At 37.1% G+C, this 12,433-nt stretch overlaps 1 protein-coding gene across 1 annotated transcript; it reads left to right on the plus strand.

Moving 5' to 3' along the window:
* Window positions 1–785: 785 nt before the first annotated feature.
* Window positions 786–11,549, plus strand: LOC145988024 (WD repeat-containing protein 26). Its single transcript, XM_083122862.1, has 4 exons — window positions 786–1,276; window positions 8,267–8,366; window positions 10,549–10,608; window positions 11,448–11,549. Exons 1-4 carry the CDS (start codon window positions 1,065–1,067, stop codon window positions 11,547–11,549), a joined length of 474 nt encoding a protein of 157 aa, XP_082978988.1. The 5' UTR covers window positions 786–1,064.
* Window positions 11,550–12,433: the final 884 nt, after the last annotated feature.

Consider the following 12,433-nt stretch of genomic DNA (forward strand, 5'->3'; position numbering starts at 1 on the left):
ATAAATCTGTACATTTCGTAACTGTAACCCTTTTCAGTGCAGTGCAGAACACCACCGCCACGACACAACACGAGCCGATCAAAAATGTATGCATAGGCGTCGGGAGGAGTGATCTGTCAACTCCCCCCCGCTAGCGGAAATTGGTATCGTTCATTTCAAGTTACAAAAAAGGAGCAAACTTGTTACATTTTTATTGTTAATAACATAAATAAACTTCAGTTAGTTGGCATGGGCGTTCGGAAGAGGGACCAAGGGGGCACGGCCCCGCCCGGAAAATGAATGTACACTCAAAAATTATATATTTCACACATGATTTTATTTCAATCACAGTAATTTATGTTAATTATTATAAATTATTTGAAGAAACATGATAATTTCAGACTGAAATAGTGTTTTTGAGGGATCTTCACTATTTTGGAGGAAAATATGTGTCCTTTGCCCCTCCCTGGAGAAAAATTACCTTGCTTGCCCCTCCCTGGAAAAAATCCTGCGGATGTCCATGTTAGTTGGTATTCGAACAGAATAACCAAAGTAAAAACTGTTACCATACTGTTCCATTGAAGAAATTGAGCGTACAGGAACCCGGTTATATTTCTTTTTCATTTATTCCAAAGAATAAATGGTTCCATCAACTTGAACACGTAAATTTATAAAAGTCTTATTCTCCAGCAGACGGATCAATTTATACACTCAGAATAGAATACATTTTTGTAAAATGAGTGCATGTTGCTCAAATGTCGGGAACAATTTTAGATATTGGTTGCCAACACTGCTGTGATTGGAAGTGACGTCTCGCTGGCTGGAAGTGTTGCTGTTTACGTGCGCTGTAGGTCGTTCGTGTTATTGATATGAGTATGTGAGGTGTCGACTGTGCAATTCGTGTGTGTTGTGTTTTGTTTGTGTGTTTGGAATCCTGTTAGTCGCACAAAATTTACAGAGAAAGGTCGTCCTGACGCAGATTCCACCACGGCGACCCGTTAGCAAGCCTGGCCTCGAGTGGGGAGTCTGACGACGGTGGACTAGCTCCGCCACCGCGCAAAAAGCAACGCACTTTCGAAGCTACAATGCAGCAAGCAGCGAATGGCTGTGCACAACACAATGGAGCAGCTGAAAACCACGAACCATCATCAAGCCAACAGAATGGAACTGAGAGCCTTTCTGAGAACAGTGCAATTAACGGGGAGACAAATGGAGAAATTACCCCAAAGATAATAGATAAAACAAACCAGGACATCGTACGTTTGATTGGACAACACTTGAAAAGCATCGGCCTAAAGTACGTCTTTGTTAATTTATTAATATTTTGTTACGGGGTTGGAGATATGGTTTCTGCTTTTCAAAGTAATGTTTCTTTCAAGACAGATTTTGCACAGGAGACGATAACAATACTCAAAACTCTTGTTTCAGAACACACACTGCAACTTTATTTCCAACACTTACAACTTTTTAAATGTGGGTAGAAGTCCAAGGTTGTGGTATGGAGAAGAATCAAAGTAAGTCGATTGAAATTTGGAAGTAATATCTTGACACACTATTGTAATCAATGTCATTTAAATATTTTATGAACGCACACTAAATAAAAAATGTTTCTTTGTCCACCTCTGAGTGCATACTAATAATTTCTTATACATTTGCTGAGAGTTTGCATATGGGGATTCACCAAGTAAAAGATAAACTTTCTCTTCAAGCAATCTTCAGAATACATACTTAGTGCTGCATTTTAAGCATGGGTCATAAAGACAGTTAATGTACTAAGCATGATTAAAGACAATGCAACTGCTAAGGTTTGCTCTAGATTGGCACAATCAAACTAATCGTATCCTTTTAATTTTGCTTGGCAGGTCAATGAATAGCTTTGAAATGAAAGTCAATAAATTAATTTAAGTGAGTAATTTATATTGTTTAATAAACACCAATATTTGTTAGAACTTGATTAAATAATGTAGGTCTAAATTTTAAAACAAAACATAACTGTACACTAATTCATACTTAATAATTATTTTAAAGGCATTTTTTGCAATAAAATTCAGCCTTCCTGGATGATCAGAAAGGATGTTGGAGAATATGAGTCATGTTTAAGTTCATAATAAATAGACTTAATATACAATGAATCATTAACTGCTAGTTATATACTGTCATGGATTGACATGAAGACATTAGTGAAGTAATTTTTGCAGTTACACAAGTAATTGTCGCAACAAATTATGTTATTTTAAAAACTCCATAAAGTTTGTATTGTAGTAACCACTCTAAGAACATATCCTACATTGTATGATTAACGTATTACATAACAATAGTTTTCTTTCATGTTAAAGTGTTAATATCTGTGCTATTTAATTCTTTAATAATGACAAGATTCACAACCAAAATGATAATTATTTATTTCACAAACAGAAATGCTGGAAGAAATTGTATTTCTCTTGGTCAAGTATTATGCACCCACACACACACCTCCATATCAGCAGCAAGCACACCTTGCCCATAATCTAGTTTACTGAATAAATATGGCAGGGTATATGTTCATTACAAATGGTTCTTTAACCATCTGAATTGTTTTGTTTGTTTCCTTGAATAGAGTAGGGAAATTTTGTCTCTCCTCTCATCATGTATGGTGAATATCTTTTCTGTAGAGTAGCTTTATCCATTTCTGTATACACTTTTAAAATTTAGTTCCGGTTGCTTGATATAGAATGTATGAGAAAATAATCTAATCTGTTAATACTAAATACTAGGCAACAATTGAACATAATTGGGAATTCTCAATTACCTATAGTATTGTTCTGTATGGGAGTATATGATGGCATTGAAATTAGCATGCAATATTAATGTAGGCCTCCATTTCGGGCAGCCGTTTACCCACTGTACCACCTTGAGAATTGCGTCGAATTTTCTTTTAATCGACAGATTTCAATGTTTTACGAAATGTAAAAGTGGTTGCAGCTTTAGGAAAGCACACATAATGGAGATATTTGATCCCAAAGAATGTCCCACACAATTTCAGGGTATTTTCACTGCTTTTTGGTAGTAAAAGCTGTTTGTATGCACACTAAAATAGCGAAAGAACTACGTAAAATTATAGCTGATGATGTGGAAAGTTGTTTTGGGTGCTATATTCACTTGTGCGAAGCCTTCGGGCTGTTCTGCTACACGGTAAAGAATAGAATAGAATACTTTATTAGTCATTAGACAACATGATTGCAATAGACTTCGTCATAATAAGTATATAAATACTAATATAAAAATTACAAAAGAAAAGAAAATTAAAAAATACATATTAAAATATTACACATTAAACAATACAGTTTGCAAATTAAACTACATGTTTTATTACAGCGAAAGCAATTTGAAAATAGTACTCTATTTTGATTACAATACAAGTCATGTACAGAAACCCATTTTACAGCTCTGTGATGCATTATGAGTAGACATTTACATTTTACAGGCCCTGACGGAAGTGTTCTTCAAATTCCATGACACTATATATACAATATCGTACTAATATATTATTAATGTGTTTAGCAAACTGCCTGTTTTCTAAATTATGTATAGATACTGGTAGCAAATTGAATAATCTCATTCCATTATGTTTAAAATTTTGTTGAGTCTTGCATAGTCTAGCGTATGGCATTTCTATATTCAGATTGTGCCTTGTATTATAGTCATGTACATTAGAACGCAACCTAAAACTGGGGAGGTTTTCCTTTATGTACATTAAACTATGATAAATATTTATAGAGGGCACTGTCATAATACGGTATTCCTTAAAGAATTCCCTACATGACTCCATATCCTGTACTCCTTTAATACAACATATAGCCTTCTTTTGCCATTTAAAGACTTCCTTTGCACCTGTAGAGTTTCCCCATAGTAAATTTCCATACAGTAAGTGTGAATGGAAAAGAGCGTAGTACACAGAGATCATCATTTCCTCACACACCAATGTAACAGATGTACTTTACTTCACAAGAACACATTTCCGAGAGCTAAAATCAACTGAAAACGTTTATGAACAACAAAATATTCATAAACCAAGCAAAATATTTCACATTCTCCAAGGGTACAGAGGGTCATTGGTACCCATTTCGGTTATCCCCTGCACGTTGTACCATGTCACAGATTTAAGTCTTGATCATAAGTGGAAATGATGTGATCAGCATCACACTTTGGTTGCCCTTATTTTCCCATCCTAGGATTGCCCATAGATTCCCATTGATCTTACCCACCCTGGGTTTCAAACACACATCCCCTGTGTGGCAGAACCATGGTAGGTCCATATTGGTTTCCATTTTACACTTCCTTGGTGTACTTTTCCACTTCTGTCGTGTACATCAAGTTTTTATGTCAATTGTTTCTTATTTTGGTTCGTGGAGCTTGCCTTAGCCCTTGTTTAAATTAGGTGTTAATGGATTTGTGAAAATTTTATAAACATTTCTTCATATTTACATACCAAAATTGCAAAAACTGTCTTGTAAGAAATAGTTGAAAATATACACTGTGTCAGTAAAAAGTTTAAGGGTACCCAAGAAAAAATGCCACATGCACATTGCAACGTCATTTGATCATGACAAAAGATGTCGACATGGTTCAGTATTCAGGAGTTCCAAAAGTTCATCTGGTTACACTCTGGCATGGAATCTATCAACCTGTGACATTCTTTCATTGTTACCTGCTGCCAAATTGTCACAACAAGCCGTATTTCGGCAACATTTGGTTTGACATTCATCAATTCATTTTGGACAACCTACGACACATTGTATGCCACAGGTTCTCAATTGTGTTGATGTCTGGACTTCCTGCAGGCCAAAGCGGCATGTCGACACTGTTGTTATCACTTAACGTCTTGAGCAACTGATTTCTTTCCCATGTTTACAACACCACTGCGGAGTGAATTGACAATATAAAAAGAGTCTCCAATTTTGTTAATTTTCGGTATACTAACTAATTTTGGCCTCCTAATCACGAATCTGTTGTATAAAAAACTGGAGGTCACGTCTGAAAATTTTAAAAAAGCCGATTGATTTTTTATGGAACGACTTGAGATGACCCGACCCCTCTCCGATTTTCTTCATACTTGGCATACTCACTAATTGAGGCCTCCTAATCACGAACCTGAAGTTAAAATTTGTCGGAAACGTCTAGAAATTGCAAAATAAGGCGTTAGTTTTCGGAATGGAAACTGTCGATTTTCGCTAATTTTTTTCTTTCACAACCAAATATATATATTCCTGATACTACCACGACACCAAATTTTAACTATGTTTGCCTAACCTAACTACACACCAATGGTTCGTGGGGCTAGCGTCAATGGTTCACAATTAGTTCCAATTTCTAGATCCTGATACTACCACGACACCAAATTTTAACTATGTTTGCCTAACCTAACCACGTACCAATGGTTCGTGGGGCTAACACCAATGGTTGGTGAGGCTAGCATCAATGGTTCGCAATTTCTAGACGTGACCGGCAAATTTTAACTTCAGATTCGTGATTAGGAGGCCTCAATTAATGAGTATGTCAAATATGAAGAAAATCGGAGAGGGGTCCGGTCATCTCAAGTCATACCTTTTTTTATATTTTGGCAGGGCTCGAAAAATCCAGGTCACCATGGCGACTGAAAATTTCAGCCTGGCGACTGTGATGTTTTACTGTTATATTGCCATTTTTTAAATTTGCATGTACGAAATTTTGAACATTCTAAGTTCAAATTGCAGTACAGTGTAAGTTAGCAAGTTATTTATTTTATCAACGTTGTGAACATTCCATATAATCAGTAACAATTTCTTACTCTTTGTTCCCCACCCCCCTCTTCCCGCTTTCTCTTGGCAAGCACTTGTAATTAAACTCTCACATGATTTAGCAATGTTTTGAATTCGGTGATGATCAGCTTCTTATATAGTATGCACAATTGCTTGTAGGTGGTTTCCTGGCACCTGATTTTCAGAGGTGGCGCCTAACTCTGAAGAAGATTTTTCGAGCAGTGTATATAGGTGTATATGTGTAGTTTTACAAACGAAATGTTATAACTATGCTTGTCTAACCTAACCTTCCGTGAATGGTTTGTGGGCCAATGATCACTTTCAATAAGGAATTCCTAGATTTGTAGCATGTCACCGACAAACAATGTTTCACGGACAGAGGTGGAGTATATGCGTAGTTTTACAAACGAAATATTATAACTATGCTTGCCTAACTTAACTAAACGTAACCTAACCTTACCTGAAATGGTTATCTGTGAATGATTTGTGGGCCAATGATCATTTTCAATAAGCAATTCCTAGTTTTGTAGTACGTAACTGACGAACAATGTTTCATCACTACGGAACACGCCATTTTTCCTGAAATCAACAGTACTGTTGCCAAGCTTACCTGTAATTGAAGCCCGCATTCCTCTCCCGCCTAACCTCAATCACTTTCCACGACCAATGCTCTGAACAGTGTGGCAACGCTGTAGACAGCGCAACGAATTTTGAACGTCAACGTGGTAAATAACAACGTTATTTTACAACTACACTTAAATGTACAATTTTGACACGCGACCCCCAAATCATAACTCTAGATACGTCACCAGGAGTGCATAAGAAGTAGGAAGTGAATTACAGACTTTCTCTATATCGTCAACTCTTACCCACCACTGCTACCGGTCCACAACAAGCCTCTGTCCTCTCACAGTCACACTAGAGAGGAATCAGCTTGGAAGAGGACACTCAAAATGGTTCCATTGTTGCCAGCACGTGCATACTGACATTTTCCTTTCGATGTAGTGCAAACATGAATACCAGAGGTGCTGGTGGTATCTTTGCAGAGTGCCTCTCTTGTGCATGAACAATTGCAACAGTTGACAGTGGCCTCAGGTAACTATGCATTATTTTCACATTTGTCGTACCATGTTGCCTTTCATAGCCCACTGCTACCCTAGGATTCTGCAACCAGGCTGATGTGTGATGCATTCTGTTTACTTGAGGTTCCCCAGTTCTTGATCACAAATGTCGAATCTCGACTCTCTCATTTCAAACAAACCTGCCCGCTCACACCACACACAACAGCGATCTCTAACTCAATCAATCAAACCTAATTTGTTCTTGTAGCAACACACTGCTGTTGTCATGCTCTTTCATATGCAGTGTTGATATTGCCACTTTGAGAGAAAATACAATGATAGGACACTGTTTGTCATGTTTTGGGGGTGTCATTGAACTTTTTGCTTTTTGCACCACAAGTAAGTAGGTGTTTTGCTGAAGTTTGTTATAAAAAAATCTCTGATGGGCTGACTCATCTATTGTTCCTAAAACATATATTTGCTCTGAGGATGGAGTGCATAGCTTCCAAACAGGGGGTAACCAGAACGCGGTGATCTATGTGCACATGCCCTACCATGAAGGAATTGAGGAAGGGGGTGGGCATTGCCCATCAGCTTTGAATCTCACTCCAACTTCTTATCATTGGATACTGGGAGAGGTTTGACACAACTAGAACATGGCATTAATGCAAAGCACAGGCGCAACTTTACATTTAATGTGTGAGAATTGGGGAAGTTGAATACCAATTTTGCAAATTAATCTGCACCTCCCCCTCCCTCCTTTTTGGTGTTCTACATTGAATTCCTAGTGGAGTGTGAATATTTGTGTTATTGCTTTGATGTCCAGCTGTTGATTGCTATTACAATCTTTTGTATGTTATTAGATCATTCATGTTGCATTCTTTTTCTGTTGTCTAGATATTTGCGATAATATCGTGACATCGTAAGGCAAAGATTTGCTGGATGCTCTGGAAAGAGTTGTAAATAGATGTAATTGCTTAAAATCGTAATTGTTAAAATCTGGATTTTTTCAAAGGCGATTAATTTCCAAAAACATAGCCTATTCTGGTGTAGGCTAAAGGTTCAGTGTTGACATAAGGAAATGACATTATACTTAATAAATACTTTTTTCATTTAACATGTGTACTGGATGGCATTATAGCTCTTAAGAAGTGATTATGCACTAAGAATTTTTTTGAGTTTTACAATGGATTCAATTTCCAGTGAGATGTGGATATTTGTCTATTGCTTTGATGTCCAGCGGTTCATTGCTGTTACAATCTTTTGTACATTATCATTATTATCTTTAAGTTGGCGTTACCCCCACACCCCCAATACGCCTTCATGGCGTTGTGCTATGCACAGGGGAACACTTTACCTTTACCTTTATCTTTAAGTTGGCTATGGAAGTAGGAAAATGAAATTTAAAACAAACCAGAGAGTGAGGAATTTTTTATCTTTTTTTTTCAGTCGAACGGCTGATTTGCTGATGCAGGAGTCGGGATGTCGACTAGATCACCCAGCTGCAGCAAAATTTCGCCAGCATGTTATGGAAGGAGATTGGGGCAAGGTATGCATGTGATATTTTGTATTTATTTGTGAAATATTATGTGTGTCAAGCACTTTCTGCATCTTTGTTTTCACCCATGTTTCAATTGTTTAATTCCAATATTCTTCATTTGCTTCTTTGTTTTTTTGTTACTTGCTGCTTTTTTTGTGAACAGTTCTTTTTTCCTTATGTTTTTACATTTACAGAAGTGAGTTAGGTAGGTCAATGTGTAGTGCTTCTAGTTTGAAGTATTATGTTTGATTGCTTTGGTGTTTCTACTCTTTACCTCATCTCCTGCGTGTGTATGCAATGTTTTCTATGTGAAAAGTATGCTTCAGACAGCATCAACTTAGAAACACAGTTACTTGAACAACCTACCTTCTACAAATTTACATTCAGTCTCTGTTCCCATCAGATAGAATGTGAAATAGTGAAAGAAAAAGCAACAGGAATGGAAGGAAAGAAATAAGGAAACATAAAATTGTGAACTGAAGGAAGAGGGAGATTTGAGAGGTGATGTAGATGAGAAGGAAATAAGGGGAAGAGAAGCAGGAAGTTGTGATGCGAAAGTAAAAAAGAAATATCCACTTGCTTTTTCTATCTCTAAGTTATTCAAAGCACTAAAAATGAATTATTAAACAATGAAATAAATGCTATGATAAAATCTTGGTCCAACTGAAGCTGGACCTTTTCATTAAGTATCATGTTAACAACTTTGCCATGACTCACGAATTTCTGGTTCCATTTGTAATTCATCCTCATTGTCTCAAATACACCAAGGAGATAGGACAGCAGCATAAATTATTATGATAAAAATAGATAAGCAAAGTAACACTTGTTTCAGGTACTTTTACATCCTTACATTGTATATAACCCTGTGAGGTCATGGAAGAGAATGTGGGGGAAGAAGATAAATGGGTTAGAAGAGCAGGAATGTTTTCGAGTTGCAGGTGCTTCTGCCATGAATTTAAAGGAGATTTTCAACTTCCAGCATTGAATTTACGGGAGATTTAGTCGTGGCAAATTTTGAGCATTTTTAGTAGCGTGGCATCACTCCAGCAAATGTTTATGGAATGGATAATATTAAACAAAGAATTAATTTACATTTCATATAATATACAGATCGAAATAGAAAATAAAGTTGTACGAATTTGCATGTTTCTTAGTTCTAATCCATATGTATTTGTCCACTGATTATGCGGAAGTAAGCAGCAATGAAATACTGCAAGATGTTACTTTACTTCCACCTGCTAAAGGTTAAATATGAAAGATCTTGCAGTCGACTTGAAGTTTTGCATGGCTCGCCAAACTCGTAATGAGTTGAAATTTTGTGATCTTTATTGTTAAGACAGGAAATGGGATGATATAGAAAAAGCTCTAATACGGGAGAGTTAGTCACCCTATCCTATCTATAGTTGCAGGCAAATTCAATATACCACTATATACCATACAATAATCCATATTGGAGCTAAAAAGAAGAGGGCAGCTATTAATCTAGTTTTACTTGTTAGGTGGGGAGTATTAGTTGGATGGGTGGACCAAGGGGTTGTCCCTCCTCTGGTGCCATCTGTTGAGGGAAGGGTTAGATACTAGATCACCAGATGTTGGACAAAGGTAGACAATGGTGGAGGGCAAAAGACATGAACAAAAGAGAGAAATTTGATGTTGATGTGAAACTGTGAGAGAGAAACTAGTGAAATACACACAGATAGATAAATATGATAGAAATGGTGAGAAACAAGAATTAGGACTCAAACATGGGATTATCAGTAGGGTCATAAGCTCAGCACTTTAATAATAATAATTTGCCACTCGGGCATTGAGGTGATAAGGATGAATAGTGAATAAATGAGATAAATGATCGGAGAAACACTCTTCCATGCCTTATCCAGAGCTCGAACCTGCCCTCCTTTTAGTGTCATAATTTTGTATTTCTGCTAATCACGTAAACACACGAATAATTGTGTTCCGATTTGGGTATCATTTTACACATCCCATCTAATTATGTTGATCCTTTTGTTTTGCAATTACTTCAAATGGCATAAATTATGTATGAAAACATAACCCTGCAAATTGAATGTCCTATGGAAGGAAATTGGTTGAGAAATCAGCATATAATGCAATAGTATACCAGCAGAAAGTTACATTTGCCCATAGATAAGGTAATTACATCACTATATGCGTTATTTATTTTTAATTACAGGCTGATAACGATTTAACAGAATTGAAGACCTTACTTGAAGATTCTTCTCAGAGCTTGATTGTAAGTAATGTATTTTATGCTATTCAGTGTTGCTTCACATTAATTTTACTGCTGAATAATATAGTAGTGCATTTCATATTTATGGAGTGATAAATTTCAAGATGTGCTCTAGGGGTGTAAGGGGTTCCTTCCACATAGGCGCCCAAAAGTCAACCTCACTTCCACGTAGTGCACCCTGGACTAAATACTAACGAGGCTCTGGCGACTGGCAATATGGCCAGTATAATTTTGTGTGTGATGTTTTGTTTTTTGTCCATGTGTGTGCTGAGTGCCCGTTTACAGCCTCAGCTTTTAACAGAAGTCGGAACATTTTAAGATTTTTAGTTATACAACGTTAGAGTTGTTATTTGTAATGGTAAGGGGCTGGTCCCCAAATAATGTGACGGGAGCAAAATAGCCTAAGTGCTGACGCTTCCAAAATTTTAAATTCAAATTCAAAAAATTCAAGATGTGCTCTAGATTGTAGCGAGTCCTCTATATGTTTTTTAGTTTACACATGTAGATATTAAAAAGTTTAAGTGATATGAGAGGGGAAGTAAGTAAATAGGTCCCAAACTGATGTAGGATAGCTGAAAATTGTAGCGAGTAGTTTCAATAGATGTCGTTAAGTGACAGCACATTCCAGTTTAATATTCCGTTAGCAGTCACTAGATAGAAGACATGCATGGACAGCTCAGTTTAAAAATGGTGACCATGCACGAGGTCTGTACATGGAGATGGTATGGGTGGAGGAGATGATTTGAGCTGGCAGGCAAGACAAGAAAGTATAGCAACTGCAATAAAGTGTTCTCATAGTTTAGCCTACAACATAATGCATGATTGTTTGACTTTCCAAAAAGTGTGTACACGTGGTGACAAATGTTTCACGGTTGCTTGAACTGTGGCTGGGTCCGCAGCCCAGAGACTTCAATGCAGTTCCGCACCATGACCGTGTGGTGTAAGGCGTCATGCTTTGGGCTCTGGCTACGGGACATGTGTAGGTTTGTCTCTCCTGAGGGGAAGCTTAACAACTTTTCTCCTGAGATTTTGGCCTGTGTATGGGACCGGTGGCCGCCCACCATCGTGAGAAAATTGGGAAGCTACGAATGAGTAGCGTAGCCCGGTCATGGAAACCTACAACAACAATTACGGATTTGTCGTGCTGACCAAATGTCACCTCTAGAGTTGCTAGATATGCTAACCACTCCACCATGTAGCTGGTGCGACATTATTAAATAACACCCACGACGCAAAACACACTATTGAACATAAGGTCTGTATTGCACAGCATGCTAGGACACCAGGGGTCTCGGGTTCGAATCCCAGCTCGGGCATAGGTGTTTGTAAGTGTCCGTTCATCAATTTCATCATATCACCCATCCTCATCTTCGCGATTAGCCAAAAGTGGCAGAAAAGCAAAGTAAAATAAATTGATCAATAACAGAGTTGGGGCCCAGTTTTCCCCATGCGGGTTTTTTTTCTTCAGAAAAACCCAGTCAAAAAGTAGGTTTTTCAGAAAAGGTTGTAAATTATTGCTTTAAATACTTGTGAGGTTCTACAATTGTCATAATTTTTTGGAAAACTTGTAAAGGAGAGCTTATAATGCTAAAAGTAATGAATGTAGTATAAGTCATAGTGGGTTTTTTCATATTATTTTCCTCAAATCATGGTAAAAATGGACTTTTAACAGAAATAAAAATAATACATATCCAAGGAACAAAAAAGAAAAGTATCAGAAATTTTTAGATATAACATTTGCATTGATTGATGCAGCATAGTTGAACTAAGCTTATAATTTTAAAATGTTTTAGCTTTTTGGTTATCAGTCACTTCCTTATGCGAGGGA

This window comes from Lepisma saccharinum, chromosome 5 (genome assembly GCF_977018435.1).
Source record: "Lepisma saccharinum chromosome 5, izLepSacc3.1, whole genome shotgun sequence".
Lineage (NCBI taxonomy): Eukaryota > Metazoa > Arthropoda > Insecta > Zygentoma > Lepismatidae > Lepisma > Lepisma saccharinum.